This window comes from Rhipicephalus microplus, chromosome 8 (assembly GCF_043290135.1).
Source record: "Rhipicephalus microplus isolate Deutch F79 chromosome 8, USDA_Rmic, whole genome shotgun sequence".
NCBI classification, from domain to species: Eukaryota; Metazoa; Arthropoda; class Arachnida; order Ixodida; family Ixodidae; genus Rhipicephalus; species Rhipicephalus microplus.
The window spans coordinates 95,593,687-95,613,598 of NC_134707.1; the positions used below are offsets into that span (position 1 = coordinate 95,593,687).

At 44.2% G+C, this 19,912-nt stretch overlaps 1 protein-coding gene across 1 annotated transcript; it reads right to left on the bottom strand.

Moving 5' to 3' along the window:
- Positions 1-8,153: 8,153 nt before the first annotated feature.
- Positions 8,154-19,581, bottom strand: LOC142768670 (steroid transmembrane transporter SLC22A24-like). The gene is made up of 4 exons (XM_075870688.1): positions 19,159-19,581; positions 16,310-16,730; positions 12,388-12,695; positions 8,154-8,555 (listed from the first exon to the last, which is right to left on the bottom strand). Exons 1-4 carry the CDS (start codon positions 19,519-19,521, stop codon positions 8,229-8,231), a joined length of 1,419 nt encoding a protein of 472 aa, XP_075726803.1. The 5' UTR covers positions 19,522-19,581; the 3' UTR covers positions 8,154-8,228.
- Between the last annotated feature and the right edge of the window lie 331 nt (positions 19,582-19,912).

Consider the following 19,912-nt stretch of genomic DNA (forward strand, 5'->3'; position numbering starts at 1 on the left):
ACCTTGGTACATACTTTTATTCATGACGCAACATAACACGCCTTTGACGTTGTGCGAGCTTTCACTCCTTAAACGTGCTGGTAGTAACTGTTAGGGTAGACTACCTGGAACGCGACCACTTGCTCCAGAGTACGTCAAGCCTTATCCACAGCAGCGCTGAATAGAACGCTGGGGTCGATCCAGTGTGGCCGCGCCCAATCAGACGCATTGCGCAGCCAAGTTCAAAGCAAAGGTGAACGTGCACATTCAGTGCACCTAGGAACGATGCTTAAAATCTACCCAGTGAACGCAATGGCTTGACTTGTACACTGGTGGCCCTTACCCTAGCCGTAAAGATGTTTTTCGCGCAGATCACAGAGGCCACGTTATTACTGGGACCTAGCATACTTCTAACGTCAGTGGCACTGATGAGCATGCGAAAACCCTTGCATCTTGAATACGATTTAACTAGTTGAGTGAAACGCATCATGGTACTTTAGACTTAAAGTGTCATTGCACTCTTCACTGGCAGCGTACGCAACGTCATTTTCAGAGCACACGCATCTTCCCTGTGCGCCCAGCTAAATGTGTCTAAAAACTCGCAGCTTGCGCGTTCGCTAAATGTAGGCTGCGTGTCGCCGTGTTCCATTCGAGTCTTCTCTCTCTCAGTGCCCATTAGCAGCATTCGGCATGTTCTAGCAGGAAACGCTGGTCCATAATGATAGACCGGCGTATTTGCGCATCCCAACTATTCTCTTCTGTGCAGCGTCGCGGTGAGCGCCAGCATCAACGATGCCGCCAGTGTAAGCGTTCATGCCCACTGCTTCGCATCTGCACATGGTTCCAATTAGTGGGAGATGGTGTAATTTTGTATAGGTTTATTTCGTACGTTTAGTATGTTGTTATAGTAAAATTGTGATACAAACCTACAGGGAATAGGCAAGCACATGCGTCAAGTGAGTATATTTTACATACAAAAGCCGCAGATTAATTTTTCATAGTAAGGTTTTTATCATAGCTACACAAATTTAACAGTTTCAGTCATTGACCACTTTTGTAATAAGAATACATTGGTTTCAGGACGAGGCTGCATTGTCATTAGATTACAAATCTTTTACCAGGTCATCAATGAAGGGCAGCGAACAGACTGTTTGTTTCATTTGCTGCCAGTCATAGACCACTATGCACAAATAATCTCAGTATACGATAATGCAAGAAAGTTGATGAATCGTGGTCATCATATTTGCGCAGAAGTAATACTAACAAATCAGATGCCTACAAAGACCATGTCGCAGAAGAAACATAGTGGACTATAGCTAAGGTAAATCTCTAGTCTTAATAATGCGACATAAGGCATTCAGGTAGAAAAAGAACTGCACCTGAATAAGAATCTCATTTTTGGTACATTCCTCTTTGTTTAGTGAAAAACGTTTGAGTAATTGGGTGGCTCACAGAAAGCCAAAATTAGGCATCCTCTTTTATGTCACAGAAATTTAATGTCGTAAAGAGTTTAGGGCAGTTTTATTCCTGTTCCGTGCAGGTGCAGCCAAGTTATTCTCTGAACAACGATTATGTCACATAGAGAACGTCAGAACAACTTTCAAAGCGTGAACAAAGAATTAAATATCTCGCACCTCTGTCGGGAACATCTCGACGGTTTCCACGGAGAACACGACGTAGGTGATGTTCAGTAGGAGCTTCACCCACATGATGAGCACAGTGAGTGGCAACGACAGCCCAAAGGCTACGAGCGCCGCCTGAAAGGCGAGGGCCATAGCCACCGTGGACATGAGGCGAACAATGGTGGACAGATGGTCGTAATGCTTGACCAAGAAGTAGGCGACCGCCATTGCTGGCGCGTTTCCGATCACCACTACCCACTTGGCGAGCTCGTAGTCGCGGCTCACCGTCTTGCTATCAGTCGCCAGTCCGCCGTAGTACACGATGAACAACGTGAACCTGGGTCACGCGTACGTTTTGTTAAATTTGAAAGGAAAAGCACTAAAGGTATGGTGAATTAATGCTGACTCGTTTTTGTCAACTTCTGCTTGAGGCATGAGGCAATATTTTGCGACTTGAGGTCCACCATAGAGACACTACCGTTCACTTCACGGCACGGATTACGCAAACAATCAGTGTATCATATAAGACATGGCTACCACCAAGTGCTCGAGGAAGGACACAATATTGTATTTCTATGGCTGCCAGGTCATTGCGGAATTCTCGGCAAAGACAGTGCTGATGAAGCTGCTCAATTGGCTCATAACCAAGACCTGCGCATGCTTATACTAATCTTGAAGACGGACGCTGCGCGGCAATTAAAGTCACTTGCTCACCGTATCAAGTTCCTACAATGAAGTAGGCAAGGTTTCTGCAACGCGCGCGTGTATTCGTTCTACCTAAATCTTCAACTTCGTTTGTCACCCGGCCTCTCACGATGTGATGAAACTTTCCTGTGTCGGATGTGTTTAGGCGTGGCGTTTACAAATGTGTATTCGTGTCCCATTGAAATGACCCGCAGTGCGGCAAAGCAACATTTACAACTGCGAGGATACGCTTGAGCACATTTTATGCCACTGCTCAACAGACAAATCTTACAGACTTTCTATGGATGTCATGCTTCGTCACCTGGATTCACGACAACTTGCAGAAAAGAAGATCCTCAGACCTTGGTTGATGGTTTCGCATACGTACAAAGCGACCGAAGCATCTCGAACGCTTCTTAAAGGGGCCCTAAAACGCTTTTTTCAAGTAACTACGTAATGGACTCACTGAAAAAGCTTATTGCCTCACGAATTAAATGCCGCAAAAATTTCAAGAATTCGTCCTGTGCTAGTGGAGTCACAAAAGTTTGTCGCATGGTGCAATTGCATTCTCTCTTCTCTCGTCCCGACAAAAGCGCTGAAAGATAAGCAGGGAGGGATCGTAAGGCCACAGAAAAACGTCACACGCGCCTCGTCATCTTGAGCACTTTTTTTTTCTTAGAATGTGCCGCTTTTTCAGTGTGATCAAAGTGGACCGTTGGGCCAGTCAGTGTGATCGCGCGCGAACGCGTGGACAATTAGTGGACTCACGCGGCGATCTCGTAACAAGCGAGCGCGCTATGTTCAAATCAGCCAATGGCTGATAGATGGGTAATTCACGTGTTGTTTTTGGGCATATTTCGTGATTTGTCGAGAGAAGAAAAAGCAATTCGTAGCTGACTTTGATAATTTATAGTTAATTTCAGGCCACGTGCCTTGCTATAATGTTTAGCTCACCTGTTGTCGGGATCCTCTACTACCGATCGGCAGCGTTTTCTGGCCATGCTCAAAAGGTGTTGCAAGGCTCATACACCAGACTTCCCAAGCGCTTGTGAAAGAACAACGCGAGAACATGCAGGTGTAATTGTGAGCTTAATTCATATCTGTCTCTCTTCTTCGTTTTTCTGTACCTCATTGGTTTCTGTTATTCCCCCCTTTTTCCGTCCTAACCGAGCCAAGCTTGGTTGCCTTCTCAGCTTTTGTTCTCCATTTGTCTCTGTCTCTGCTTGAAAAAACGACGACGGTATCGCATACGTGCAAAGTGACGAAAGCCTTCTTGTGCTTTTTTAAGGACCACCGTGAATCACGAACGCTTGTGAAAGGCACATGTAAAATGCAAGCGCCATGGAGAGCCGCTCTGGCGACATAAGAAAAAAATTGGCACTGATCCCTGCGTCAAAGAAATTCCTGTAAAACTGAAGTTCACCATGTCTTCTCATAAGTAGTTGATTCTTCTGTGTACTTACATAATGGAGAGCTTGCACAATGTCCATTGTTTACTGTTATGGCATTATATGACATGAAATCAGCCACTTTAACGCCTAATAGCTCATATGCATCTCGCAGATAAACGTCCATCGTCATGATTCAACCTTTACGGTCATTTATGAGAACATACACTTAGACAAAGCTTGTCATGAGTGCCGTGCAATGAAGGCATTAACGCATGCATAATTAGCTCTCCTACTCGTTATATGCACAAATTTAAAGTGTCGGTATTTGAGGCGATAAACACCAAGGCGTGCGCTGCCAACTAATAGGTTACCTGCACTTGTGCTCATCCATATTTACATTTACACAGCGCTTCATAAAAGCGAGGATTAAGTGGCAGCTTGAGCTCTGAACACTGGAATGCGTTCCAGATCTCTAACTGCAGCAAAGTGTTCGAGGATCGGATGTCACCTGTCTACAACGTGATCGTATTACGACCCTTTTTGGAACAGTTTTGTTAGTCCATGCAATGGCTTTAGTCCTTTCAGACACCACCTCTGATAACTGTAAGTGTGTCCTATCGCTACCATGTTACCTCAAGGCGCTTAATCTTCTATCGCTAGAAGAATTGTACGATAATTCCTGATTTTATCTGCGTTCTAGTAACTCGTCCTATTTAAGCTGTAATTAAATATGCCTTTACCATGAAGTGAAAAATGTGTGCATTCGGAATATACAGAATAATATCTCAGACTAGGAATATATTGCATATTCATTTTTGGTTATGTCCATTTTCAGCAAAGAAAAATTCTTCTGTTCACAATGTTCGCTGGAAGCACCACGTCACTCGACACGTCGAACGGTGTAGTGCCTTCAGAAAAGTAGTCACGTGTATCAGTGCACTGCAAACTGTAGTTAAATGAAGACAAATTTATTATGCAGATGGTTCACTACATCTATAGTACGACAAATCTTGTTTTTTCATAACTTCTACTTCATGCCGATAGCAAAAACGAGTGGTCTACAAAATTGGGTACATATCTGTTCGAACAATTAGAAGAAGCAACCGACTGAGAAATACCGTTGGCCAATGTACGAGCTGCGCTATTTAGTGATAAGATGTCACATTAAAAAGGTGTCACATTTACGAGGCGTCACTTGCACAAGAGCCGAAATGCAAAGTATTTTATGTGCCGTCAGCTAGCCGAACCACAACGTACGCTCCGACCATACAACTTCTTATGATATTGTACGGAAAGCCTGCGCTGCCTTGAAGCCATCGAAGTGAAACTACCGCTATTTAGTATGCACAAGTTCAAATCCCCGCTGCTAGACGGCAAAACCACACCGGTCGGCCAAGAATACTGTTAAAGGAATGAGATGTGCGAGCGGGTGGAGAGAGAGAGAAGCGCAAAAGCAAAAACCACCAGGCCTGCGAGCATCGCGCAGCACAGTCGCAGCGAAAGCTGGAAAAGCGGTCTTGCAGAGCTTCTTTTAAAACAATTTCTGAGGAACTGCAATAAGCACACATGCAGGGTACCCGCTATGCCATACATCATCACAAATTCCGTTTTGTAGAAAGGTATTCACAGTGCCCTCCTTCGTCATTCTTCAGTAAAGCGCGGTACCTGTTGCACACCTGCAGGGAATATTGTGCAATTTTATATGCCTACAGGCAGTTTGCAATGAAGTTTTGCCATCAGCGTCTTTTAGTGGTAAAACACTGGACTGACATGCAAGGAACACTGGACTGGCAATAATCAAATCCCATCGTGAATTTGGTTTTTTTATTCTCTAGTTCCTATTTTTCATTTCGCGCGATAGTGGTTACGGACACCGGCGGCGGACAACTAATGCGCACGTGACCCTTGTAATCTCATAACAGCTTTCGTTGTGAAAAAAAAAAAGCTGAGTTTATGAATATGAAGCCTCGTGAATGTGCATCGGTAGCAGAGCCGGCTGATCATCCGCCACCTATCATTGCAGATCGAAAGCACATGGTTACGATTCCGATGTCATCAAAATCAACGAAACTTGTGCTTTCGTTTTTTTTTTTCGTCTCACCGTTTGAAAGTTAACCACGTTACTTCTGAGACGGAATTTACGTCAGGGAGCTTTTCTTTGGTTCGAGATTCAAACAGTTCAGTGTTTAAACGTCCATATGGCCGCAAAGCGAAGGAACGCATGTGACAGCGACAAAGCGGAATATTATACGAAGCACACTTCTTGTTCTTGTCGCTCGTAACCACAGAAAACGCTGGTGTGCACAATGTGGCTGCACCAAGAATTAAATCAATTTCCGTACTTTTTATAGTCTAAACGTAAAGTGTTGGAAGTGCAGTATACGTACAGGGCCGACCACAACCATGGTAGCTATAAACAGCTTATTAGTCATGCCGCATGCAAGATGCAGAACGCGTATTGTACTTCACAAAGCACATATTCGTTACATGGCGCAAAATCATGGTTTTAAAAAGCACAAAAAATAACTTTATGAATCATTCACCTAACATGACCTTATGCTTTATACTTTGTAACATGCTTTCTTCGGTTGTTTTGAAACAAACTTCACCACTGTCTGCCTGGGGGACCGGAGCTTTGTCAAGCCGAAGAACTATCAGCTTTTTCTCCAGTTCTCCCTTTTTTGCCTTTGTATGAAATAGGGAAAATAAAAGTTTTGTATTTTTTTATTTTTTTAAGAGCATTTGAAAATCAATGTGGTGTCCACTTCTGATGTCGACGTAACATTCGCACCAGCGCTCGCGACTGTTCCTATTTGATCAAGGTTTAGAGGGGCTGGTGGAGCGACGCGTTCATCGCCCTCACACAACCGTCGCATCTTCATGCAGCGCCACCATACCAAAGACAAGGAGGATATTTCGCAACAAAGGGAGACTTTGAAGGGGTTCCGAGGTTATCGGAGACACAACTATCGGATGCGCAAGAAGTGGTTGACAGGTTCCATATTTTTTCGGCCGCTTTCATCCCTAGAACACGCCTGTTTTTACTTGCTCGCAAAGCATATATATACTCCGCAAGCAGCGATGCTATCAGTTTTGGACTTTACACGGATGATGACTGCTATGATGACAGCACTGGTGAAAACCCGCTTATATTTATATAACTTTTAATTAGTTTCGCAATAAAAGTGCCGTTAACAGGGAGAAGAGCCTTAGTATTGTGTTATTTTCGTTGTTCCCGTGTCTCCGCCTTGCACTATTGCAGTTGCTTAATTGTTTGCGTGGCTGTATTAAGGAAATGAGAGTTGTGAAAGGGAATATATTTCAACTTTCTCTCACCTTGCTAATCTCTGGCTAATCTCGAATGACATATTTGTGCTCCCTCTTTGTCTTTGTGTTTGGCGTGCTTGTTTTATTAGGGGCGAAGCTCTTTATAGCGGCACCCGTTTCTCCCTCGTAGCCATAGTAGTAGTCGTAGCGTGTAACCAGTATTACATTTTGACTTACAAGATAGTGCTGGTGAGAGATTTCTTCGGTGCGTTGTTGAACATTAAAAGATAGCGCTCAATGTACACGCCAATGGCTGATAAGGGGGAATGAGAGAAAGGAGAATTCGGCTTTCAGTTATTGCGCACGCTGCGAATTTTTTATTGTTCAACAACGCACTGAAGACTAGAAAGGATCTCTACGTTATACTCGCTGTGCGTAACCTCCTAGGTTTTAGAAAGCCTTAGCGAGCGTTGGGCCGCAGTGCCATGAATACAGTAAACTAGTATATACCATGAACTCGAGGTGGTTAAAGGTGCGAAGTAGACACGAGGCGCAAGCCGTAAGAAAGTGTGCGTGTGCCGCCTCTCGTTTAGGCCTTGGAATGTCTTCTGGATGGCGGTGCTTCTATATGAAGAATATATGATTGAAAGATGCGAGATGGTGGTACTTGAAGTGTTAAATAGGTGGATGAACCGACACACAGACAGATGCATGGACGGACGCACGGATGGCTGCACAGACAGATGGACACATGGACGGACGCAGGAGCGGATGCATGGACGAAAGCATGATAGAACGCACAGATGAACGTGTGGACGCACGAACAGACGCACGCACGGACGGGTGGATGAACGCACGGGCGGCCACACAGACGCACGCATGAATGGACGGAAGCAAGAACGAATGGACGGACGGATGCTTCGCCCCACTCTCCATCATTCACTCCGTGGATATGCTGCCATTTTTTGTCTCATTGTTTGAAAGTTACCGACGTTACTTCTGAAATGGCATTGATGTCAGGGAGGTTTTCTTCGATTCGAGATTAAAACACTTTTGTGTTTAAGCGTCCGTATGGCCTCAAAGCGAAGAAACGCATGTGACAGCAACAAATTGAATTGATATACAGAGTGCACTTAGCAGCGAACTCTTTTTGTTCTTGTCGCTCGTAACACCACAAAACGCTGATGTGCTTATTGTGGCTGCACTAAAGAATAAATCAATTTTCGCGCTTTACACAGTCGGAACGTAAAATGTTTACACGTCAGTAACCCGTTATCGAGCGAGCTCACCAGGCTACGCTGAGGACGAAGCTTCGGTACGCCATTCCACCGCACACAACTGTCGCGGCCAGCGATCGCTTGGCAGCCTCCAGCAGTGGTGCGGCTCGGCCTCCGGGCTTGTTGATCGTGGCCGCGTGCCGAATGGCGTCGATTCGCCTGCGCACGCGGTCCGTGTCCTCGTCGTTGAACCTGGCCGCGTACACGGCGACGCGCTCGGCGTCTTCGAAGCGCAGGCTCACGAGGAGCCAGTGGGGCGACTCTTCGACCAGGCCCGTGGTGACCAGCAGGAGTGACGACGGTAGCAGGACCATCAGGTTGAACATGACCCAGTTCTGAAGTATAAAGTTATGATTACGTTTAGTAGCAATGTAATTAATAATCGTCAATCAGTAACTTATTTAACGTGCCCTGGAACAACCATGAGTTCTTAGTGCAGGCGCGAAAAAAAATAAAACGTTAAAACTAAACAATGCAATACAAATACTGTTCAGAAAAATCAAATAAAAATTTGAAAACACAAAAAAGTCAGTGCGAAATTAGAAGAATAGAAAGACAATGCGAGAATCATAAAATTAGTAGTGCTAAATAAAGGGGAGCATACACAACTATGCTGAAACTTTCGTGAAATATGAAAGAGGGAAGAATCTGTACATCGTGAAAAACAATGTTAAAACAGTGCAGAGCTAAGATAGAAACAATGACAGTGTACAGTGAAAGACACCAAGGTCATGAAGTTAACATTACAAAAACTTTGTATTCTGTGACTTGTAGAGTGTTGAAGGAAGTTGACAGGCACATGGAATGGCCGTTTTTTTGAGGTGAACATACGCGGAATCTGAAAATTTACACAACTAAGAAGTAATCGGCAGGATAACCTAGTAAACTAGTTTGAAAAGAAATAACAGGTCAGTGCGATTTTGTCGGCTCTAAAGTGAAGGCAATGAGTTATGTACAGAGAAACGATGATTGTAAATGCTTATGAACAGTTTCTGGACTGACTCAATGTTGTCGCTGCCAGATATAAAAATGTCACCGGAGATCACAGATGCATACTCAAGCGAAACAATTATTCGTCCTAGTTGTAATATATCCATCTTGAAATTTTTGTGGAAGCACACAGGAATACACAAGAGAACTCAAACGGGCGCAATCTAACAACAGGTTCAGTTTTGAGAGAACATTCATTTTATAGCCCTCGGACCTGCGCTCTCCATTCACCAAAACACAAAAGCACCGCGCACATATCACAAATAACAATAATAGGTTCATTGAATAACAGACGTGAGCGCATTTTTTTTCGCTATAGGCTATACTGAAAGGTGGCTAACACACTTATCTTCCTGCGTGTCTATGAGACAAGTTGAGGAAGACGTATTGTGGTGTACATTTTTAGACGCCTGCAGGAGAAATGAGTTCTGGAGGGATTCTGCATAATAGTAATAATATTGTCAAGGTTAGTAATAATAACATTTATACTATTAAAATAACATTGGGTGTTTTTTAGTCAGAAAGATGGGCAAAGCTGGGAAGAAGAGCTGAGAGCCACGTTCACTAGCTCTCACTCCCTAAAAGCACAAGCTCGATAGTCTAGAAACAGCTGTCGTGCACATGAACAGCCGTATAGAAGTGTGAGGGCACAGAAAGGTACTGAAAATAACATGTTAGAGAAACATAATTATCAGCAACAATGCATTGTACTGTCAATAGAGCTATAATTTATTAAGAAGGCACTTGAAGAGCCTACAATACAAAAAATATAAATGTCATTGTAAATATACAGTTCATTGCTGAACTTTTTACAAACGAGAAGAAGGCTATGCACGTTAGCTTTACCTAGAAACAATAAAAGTAGGTATTCGCTATGAAGAAAGCGAAATGAGTAACGATGAATTTGGCGAGTTTACTGATAGAAGAAATAACAAAGAAAAAGTTTGATATGACATAGCATACCATTGTATGAGGTCAGGGAACAAGACGCTTTATGCTGTTTTGTCGCTTATCTTTTTGTTGACGTGTTGGCAATTACTGAGCTGCATCAGTTTATGCAGCTAGAACACGCAAGCGCCCTGGCTGGCCGGCTTCCTCCAGCCTGCAAGGCTCCGGCTGAACTTGTCTAGGATTATGTATACTATTGTTACACAGGCTGCCTAAACCACGGTTAACGTAACGGTGGCTACGTTAACAGGAGTTTGCTTAGATTACTCGGTATGAGAAACCGCGGTTATGCCGCATACCACGGTTGCAGGAAACCGTGCTTGGCAACATCGATTAGAAAGTTAACCAAACAAATGGCGGTACCCTTGTGCGGTGAGCGCATATCAACAAGCGTGCGTGAAAAACGGATTAACTGGACTGCAGGAACCCCAGAACGCTTGATAAGGCTATGTGGAAATTATTTGCATAATTTGCGGAGCACTTGACATAATACAAAGGTGTGCGCATCAATAACAGCCGAGTGGAACGCATATATTTGCGCACATCCACATAATCGTATATTTGAAGAACGTTATGGAAAAAAATGGCCCGAATCTGCATGTTACACTGGAAATGTTGATTTGATTCATACGAGGGGTTTAACGTCCCGAAACCACCATATGATTATGAGAGATGCCGTAGAGGAGAAATCCTGAAATTTCGACCACCTGGGGTTCTTTAATGTGCACCCAAATCTGAGCACACGGGCCTAGAACATTTCCGCCTCCATCGGTAATACAGTCACCGCAGCCGGGATTCGATGCCGCGGCCTGCGGGTCAGCAGCTGAGTACCTTAGCCACTAGACCACCGCAGCGGGGCACACACACTGGAAATGTCGTCGAAATCTGATAGTCTTGCGTCCGGAGAGAGTGAGCAAACGTTTATTTGATGTTCTGTGCAAGAGAATCGGTGAATGTTATTCTGGAGGCACTGCGTAGAAGTGCCTCGAGCGTATAGCGGAGGTGAAAGGGCGCATCGAGGCACGTTAGTCACGAGCGCCATCTAGCAGTTATCCTTGAAAACGAAGGCATGCGCGCCCGCGGAGAAAGATGCGAGCCTGTCTTGGAGGTGATAAGGTGTTGAACGCAAAGCGACGGGCAGATGCCACCACCATGTTGCCGTAGCAAAGCTTTGGAAACACTTACCTGTTTGAGCATCGTGTAGCACTGTCAGCGCAGCGCGATACATGGTACAGTCTTTATAGTTACTTTTGTGTGACTCTGCTAGTATAAAAAGGACATACAAAACACTGACATGTTGCTATGGCACCTCAGATATGCACAACGATTGCTTTTTAATTGACAATTGCACAACTATGAACGCTATACCTTGAGCGATATCGGTGGGTGCTGCGGTTTCAGGTATCGTGAAGGGCGTACAAACAGACAAATGTACAGACAGACCAAAATTTTTCCGTCAAAGGTCCCCAAGAAACACTATCGTCTTTAATAAGGGACATAGTTGCGTAGAGAACGGTGATCTGCTGATTAGTGCCTCAGTTTATCGTACGCCAGTTGCTGTTTCAGCCCATTTAACCGAGGATGCTTTCGCGCTGTGTAACATTGGCGAGCCGTGGTTGATGTTAACCGCTGTTTCACGCGATTTTGCACGAGATTAATTAACTATGATTGGTCGTAAGAGCGGCTAACTTGCCTGTGTAACGCGGGTATTAGACGGTGTTGTATAGCGCCAAAAGGTAAACAGCATCTTGCTGCACAGTTCCTACGGATCCACCACACCTATAAAAAATGGGATCTACACGTATCGTTAGCGCTTGATTGATATGCGGGGTTTAACGTCCCAAAAGCTACCGTATAAATATGAGAGACGCCGCAGTGGAAGGTTCAGGAAATTTTAAACACCTTAGGTTCTTTCACGTGCACCCAAATGTGAGCACACAGGTTTACGGCATTTTCACCTCCATCGAAAATGCAGCCGCGGGAGCCGGGATTCGATCCCATGACCTGCGGGTCAGTAGTCGAGTACCTTAACCACTAGACCACCGCGGTGGGGCATATCGTTAACGCTGGTGAGCAAGAAAAACGCATGTGGCGGTGGTCTAATGCTTGGGGCATTACACTATTGCGTACACGGTATAGGCACGTTGGGGGCTCAATTGTAATTCGTTATAAGTGAAATGTACTTTGTACTAAACGAACTTTTTAAGCCTATCGCTTTGGAACAAGTACCTGTATCAAGGCGGCGAGTGCGGCAACGTATATGGGTGCGAGTACTGTGGGCCAGCATATGGCTAGGGCACAGTAGGGCGCCCTGGGTCCAGGCTGCGTGCTTTCGAAGAGTAGTATAAACGAAATCACTTCTATGGCGCTGCAGGCAGCCGACGATAAGCAGCGCAGGATAGCGTAGACCACGAAGGAGCTCGCCACGCAGGTAGCCAAACCCGACAATACCACTAAGCCTGAAGCCCAGAGCAGTACAGGGCGGCGGCCGAACTTGTCCGACGCTAGGCCTACGCATGGTATGGCCAGGACACTCGCTGCAAAGACCAAATAAGAAGTTAGGATGAATTTCTCTAATGTTTGCTATTTTTTTCCATGTGGTTCCGGACCATCATGTTGCAATATAGCACTTGCCTTGGCAAAGAGCTCCAGTGACACTACTTTATCCTATTTCAAATGTTTAGTGCTTCTTTCTTCAAACAGTGCTGTATGTCAAATTTGCTGTGTAATAGTAAAATATGTACCACGCCTTTCAAATATTCATGGCTCTACAGCGTGTTAGTTTACGTGGCACTATATGTATTCATCTTATGTAATATGACAAGGAACTCAATCAAGCAATGAAAATGCAAAAAACACTAATTCGTCTAGTGCGAACTCCTCTATCTTTGGTAAAGGCTTCACCACGTCAACAGTTACTTGATTTCGACTGAAACTAACTTTAAGCGAAATGTCGGCAAGGCGAGTACGTACAGCCCCACTCATTAATCTAGCACCATGTTCCTTTTGCCGAAACTCATTTTTCCTTCAACGAATCAAGCAAAAAAAATCCGGCACAGATAATTGATTGACTACCAGAATATTTGGAGTAACCTTTTAATCCATGACGTTTCACCAATTTGATGGATAAAAGTGTAATTATGAACTACTTTTAATACCAACAGCGAATTATTTATTATTTATTAGTAATGAAAGAAAGGCTGCCTGTGAGTACTAGAAGCATCAAAGAAATCAGATACAGCAGCGCGCATTCACAAAGATATTGTGCGTGCAGTGAGGTCCATATCGTGGCACGGTATGTGCATTTGTGCCGAAGTGAATAAGTAAACATCTGTTCCCTGTAATGACTGGGCGTAGCGCCCTACGCCATAGGGAATGCTTGCCGTTCTGAGTGTTTTAATTCAACTTCAATAGTACCCACACTTATTCACAGCCAATTAAACAACCCTGAAGCTTCTGCGTTGTTTATCAAGTATTCGCTCAAACAAGCTGTGGAAGGCACGTCCAGTTCCACTGACTACCAGGCTACCATGTCGGACTAGAGATGGTATATAGGTTTAAAACTAAAAGTGTAATTGTCTATTATTCAAATGAAAAGAACGGGTGACCTTTAGGCCTTGAGTGAGCGGCAGCTCGTGAAGAGCAATGGCCATGATGAAGAACGGTGACTACTAGGTTGGCGAAAAAGTTCCAACAATGCCCACTCGTATAAAATTACTTCTCATACTGGAAACGGGCGTAATTGGAAATTCAATGAATATTCAATCATGGCCGACTTCCTCCGCACGCGGGTTAAACTTCCGTTCAAAAAATAAAATATCAGGCTTCTTGTAGAAGAACCTTCATTTTTCTTCTTGGCATGCCTTCTCACTCTTTTCTTATGACTTGGATAATCGACCGCTATTGGGCGCTGCCTTCACTATTTATTCAGACGGTGCTCGGTTACATATAATAGTTCTCTCACAAGCTTGTTTTGCTTCCAAAACCTTCGCGCGCAGCGAATACAAAGACGATGAGCACATACTTTCTTTAACGTGTCTCGAGGTGACGTGCATACAACGCTGAAAAAATGAACGATTTTTTTTTTGCTTTTACTCCATTTATTACAATTGAAAAGCATTTAGCATATTTTCACAGACAGACCTTAATTGCAAACAGGTTTGGTCGACCAAGTATGATTGAGTGTTTGAAACGGAATGCCGAACGTGCAGCTATACGCTCAATACGTCGCTTCAACTCCCGCCTATCGAACTGATTAGCCATGACATCACTGTCAATAGGCTGTTCCTAATCACAGCGACCTTTATGCATGTGTGATGAATTGGACCTGAATGAACTGCAAAAAGGCTCAATAGGCGAAATAGCTCACATTGATTCGCTATGGTACCTTGGCAGTCGGATTCGAAAATGCTTTAGGCACATGTGGTGATGTTATATATATATATATATATATATATATATATATATATATATATATATATATATATATATATATATATATATATATATATATATTTTTATTTATTTATTTATTTATTTATTTTTTTATTTATTTGCAATACTGTCGACTCCAATGTTGGAGTCACTACAGAGGGCACATTGCAGGTAGTATACATTCATGAAGAACAAACAATAACATTCCAACTGACATACGGGATTCCTTACATTATTGGTTAGAAAAAAAAAAGATACAAGGAATAATGAATTATCCGCATAATTAAAAACAGGAAGATAATCGCACCGAAATGTGTTATACAATGTTATAAGAATATGTAGATATGTAGCGCATCTTTATTATCGGCACAACCATCATCACCAGCAAGCGCATCCGGCAACCATTCCACATTTTATTTGCGCGAGGAAAAAAAAAGAAAATGAAACGAGAAACATCAGTTTGAAATGCACCACATTTTTCGGTTCACATGATATCGGAGAGCAGGACAAATGACGGTGACCGAATCAACAATATGCGCAGTTTTCTAGCAGGAAACTCAGGAAACTGCTGACTTGCGCATACCAAGCCAGGTATTTGAGCGATGGATTGATTAAAAAAAAAACGGATACGAAAACATAAGCCTCACCCAGTACCTTCTGGCCTGCTACAGTGCGCCGTGCAAAAAAGAAAATATATGTATATATATATATATAACAGTTATATGTAGCTATTAACGTCCCAAAATCACCACATGATTACGAGAGACGCAATAGTGGAGGACTCCGAAAATTTCAACCACATGAGGTTCTTGAACGTGCACCTAAATCTGAGCACACTGGTCTACACCATTTTCGCCTCCATCAAAAATGCGGCCGCCACAGCCGGGATTCGTTACAACGCCCTTCGGGTGAGCAGTATTGTGCCATAACCACTCGACCACCGCGGTGGCGCCATGGGCTGATCAGGTGCATGTGAAAAGGTGCCAGGTGGTAAAATGTTTGGGAGTGCTTCACTACAGCGTCTCTGGAAATTGTTTATTGTTGTTGAAACGCTGAACGTCAGGAATTATTTCTTTGGATTCATTAACGTGGCAGTGAAAAGAAATGGGACCCGGATGAAATGGTACACGAAAGAGCACTCTTGTGTCCCGCTGCTACCATGGCTATTTCACTTGCGCTGCCAGGTTATGATGATAATAGCTCAACTGGCTTATTGACCTAAGTCTTTAAACAAAGCACCCAGCTTCTCATACAGTGGTCAAAGACAATTTCTAGTGCACATTCATGATTCTCATCGTTTACGGCTTTTTTATCACTGTATCACATTGGTACCCCTCTTTCCAGAAGCCATTTACACAGAAAGAGTTTCGGCGAGACCTCTGAGATTGGATGCAATGGAATGTTTTTGCACCTCGCCTGCAGGATCAGCCTATATTTCAGCAAGCGACGAAGTTACGTGATAACGTTATAGTGTGACGTCAAGGTAAAGATATCATGTCACGTTTTGTTGATATCTGATGACATGATGACGTTATGTCATGACTTTATCGCGTGACTACTTTTGACATCACTCGTGTTGACGCCACGTACTTTTGCGGTCTCTTTTGGCGTCTTGTGAGGCATCTACGATTTTCTATTTACTATGCGTGTGTTTTTCCACTTCGCCCGCGTCATCTGGACATCCCAACGTAGCGAATGCAGCGAAATTGTAGCTCACCTCCAGTGTATGCTGCTTTCAGAAGTCCCTCGTACCACGACCTGTCGCAGACCAGGTTCCAGCGAGCGATAGCGTTTCTGCCAGGCGTATCAGGTTTATAGGCGAAGCTCTCGCAGCGGACCTCACTGGCGTTGGTTCTGTCCATTGTCACAGGTGGCTGGGTGCTGGCTTTCAGATTTGGGTGCGCGGGTGCGCCAGCCTGCGACGTGGACGCCGCTAAGGGCGAAGTTTGCGCATCAAGCGGCTCGTAGCGCTCGCACTGCTTGAAGTCCCCGTTAGAGTCGCGTGGGATGGCGATGTCCTTCCACATCTGCTCGGATAGAGTGGCAAACTGCTGCGGAGGCGCGCACCAGTGCTCTACCGGCTCAAGATCGATGAATAGTAGTGTGAAGCTGTAGGAGTAGGCGAGCATAGTTGCCAGCTGCGTTGAGCAGAAGCGAAATGATTGTTGGTGTACACACACGAATATTTTCATTGATCCTACGGGGCACCCACCTTCAGAGAGGTGGCGCATGATATGTAGAACAAACTGCCACTGATTCTGCCTCGCGTCTGAATTTGTTTTATTTCACACTTCCCACTTTTTGCAAACGAGTGCTGGCCACCTGGTCCGGTGCCTGGGGCACCTTTCTTGAGCAGCATCATGTATCCTTTATTATGATAGTTTGATATTTATTGAATGTAGCATTTGTAGGGATGAGCGTTTAATGTTGTCACCAGAGTATCATTAGGTACTTGACTACTCAAGTTCATAGATAGAAAACAAGACCCTTTAAATAAAAATGCCCGATACCCGAGGGCGACAGCATACCCTATAACCTCGTATATTTCTCTCAAAAGGCCGGCCACTACTCTTGCCAGCCTACCTCGCGTCAGTATGCCAGAAAGGTGGAGCTGCATTGGTTCCATGCTTCTACATTTTTAAGGACAGGATATGGGGCAAGTGGGCAATAATTGTGGGAATGTGACAGCCGGTATTAAATCAAAATAACAGTGCCGTAGCTCTCTACTGCCACCGTTCGTGTCCATAACTTCTATCAGGCGAAGCGAGGGCAACATATCTACAATCGAATGGCACTTCAGCCCACGCCCTTTTCTTATAGTAGAGAATCCCACTGCAGAGGTGCGCTGGAGCTTCAGACTGGTTTGAAAAAAGACCTTGTACAGGCGTCATGCCACGCAAGGAATGGCGTCAACACGTGTGTATGCGTTGGTAGCCGAGCAAAATAAAAACCAGGCGTCATATAATCCAAACTGTGCAACTAGCGCGTCATAACATTTGCTGTCGGGCTAGTTGATGCATAGCCGAACTTGGCGTTCATGACGTTCACGTGAAAAAGACGGGTGAAGCAGTGAAGAATGCAGGTAAAACACAAAACAGCACACTTTTTGCGCATTTACGTGTTAAAGCTCTCTTCTACGTTTTGTAAACATTTGTGCAATCACCTCAAGTTGAACTAGCGTGTCCTCAGAAGCTTCCGAACAGCGAACACGTTGAAAGCAATAGTGTTTTATTGTCCTCAGCCGCAACATCAACGAAGTGCCCATAATAGCTTACAGATGTGTAGGGGTACATTGGTTGTCTTCAAAGCTCTGAACACTGGCTCAGTGGGTGCTCCCTGAAATTTTATTATTAGTATTAATGGCGTAATGGACCCCCATCTTGTAGATGCGCTTCTATTAACCCCAGGAGAGCTTGGTATAACATGGTTATGTGGGCTGCAAGAGAAACCTGTTTGCTGCTTTCGAGTAGGCGCACTTTGTTTTCTTCCTAGTGTATCGAAAACGAACAGTCGCACTCGAGGTGAGACGAGCCAAGAAAAAGAGAGTGTCTCAAGAGACTGCTATAAAGGGAGTGACGGTTACGATTAAATATTCAAGGTTGTGTAGCTCAGCTACCAGAACCCCATTTTGAAAAATGGCAGCCACATGTTCATTGTAGTCTCAGGCAAACTGCAACCCCACAAATAATTTAAACCTTGTTGATTTTAGCGGACCTTATTGGCTACAAGTGCTCACAAGGTGATTTCAGCACACGGCAGATTGTGCCATAGTCGGCGGTTATGCCAAAAAAGAACCATGTTCTCGGACATTGCCCGGGTGTATGACATCTAAAGCGTGGGTCAAAATTTGGCAGAGCACGATTCATTAAAATGCATAGGATAATATCCTGGGAACTTTTGAGCCCCCTGCACGTAATAGGTCATGTGATGTTTTTCTGGTTTGTCGCTTTGTAGTTCCTTCTGTTTTTGAGACAAGTTTGTCGTAAACAAATTCAGTATCGAAGCAAACTCGGGTATAATATTCTCACACTGCTGTTCAGAACATTAGGCCATAGCCGTGATATTTAGGAACCAGCTGTTGAAAATTCGGTAAGGCCGCGTTACTTTTTCTTGATGATATTGCAGTGCTGGACGCAAACAGTCAGCATCCTTTGCTTTGTTTTGTAATTGTATTTTAAAGCAGCAGTACTACCTCAACGCTTGAGATATTGTACGTTGATAATCCAAATTGTCAGCGGGGACAGCCGCATTTCAAAATACAAAGGTCTGTCTTATCTATATTTACGCTAATGTTATGGAATAAATCTGGCCCAGAGTAACCGTTTTTTACCTGCATGCCTCGAAATGTTTAGCAGCTCTGGAAAGGTCTGGTGAGACGTCAGGGTGCCAATTTAACTCCTTGATTTAAAAAAAAATTCTAGGAGAACATTCCAGTGAATCTTGGCGCGAAACACAATAGAAGCCAAGCCGACCGAACAATCAGAACATCAACTTTTACAAAAGAGGATTGGCAGATTGGTACCAGGATGTGGATTAAGTTTTTAAAATATATTGGTTAGCAGGCACCTGTGCACAGAGGAGCATCGTCTTCTGGAATCGTCCGTGGCCGAACGCAGACCTGCTCTCCACCTGGGTCTCTGATGGCGTCATGTATCCGTCCTGTAGCCTCGGCGTGGTGAGAAACCGCGACGCTGCACTGGTGGAACCCACACTGCCCGGCAGTCGGCACATGTCCGCACTGTTGGAAGGAGGCACGCTGCTTTTGGCGGAACCTTTCACCATCTTCGCCAAAGTGGGCGCTGGCTGGGGAAGATCGGAGCTACAGCGCTGCGACATTATGGAGGCTCGTTCTTCTTCTGCTTCTTCTTCGCGCGTCTGGTTCTTGTTCTTGTTGGCCTTCACTTGTGGCTCAAACCCACTGTGGGGCATGGGCCAGTAATTGAGTGGTCTTATAAAGTAATATTCAAGTTTAGACTAAAGGAACTGGTAAAGTGAAAACGTTACAATTCTTGCACGATGGTCATTGCATGCAGTTCGTCATTCTACACTTTCAGGGCCAAATTATTTCGTTAAAATGGGAGAAGCTGCTTTTGAAGATTTGGGAGGCGCATCAGCGCAATAGCCGCCCAAGAATGAAAAATAAACAAAAAAAGGTGCTCTAGCCTTTCAATCAAGAGTAACTAGTGACTGAACCATTTTTAATGCAATACTTTGTGTACTTCTGCGTTGTTTTACGTTATTTCTTATATAAACTATTTTTATGAGAAGGTTTAATACCAAAATAACCCAGTTGAACTTTATAGAAAAGAAAACAGATCAC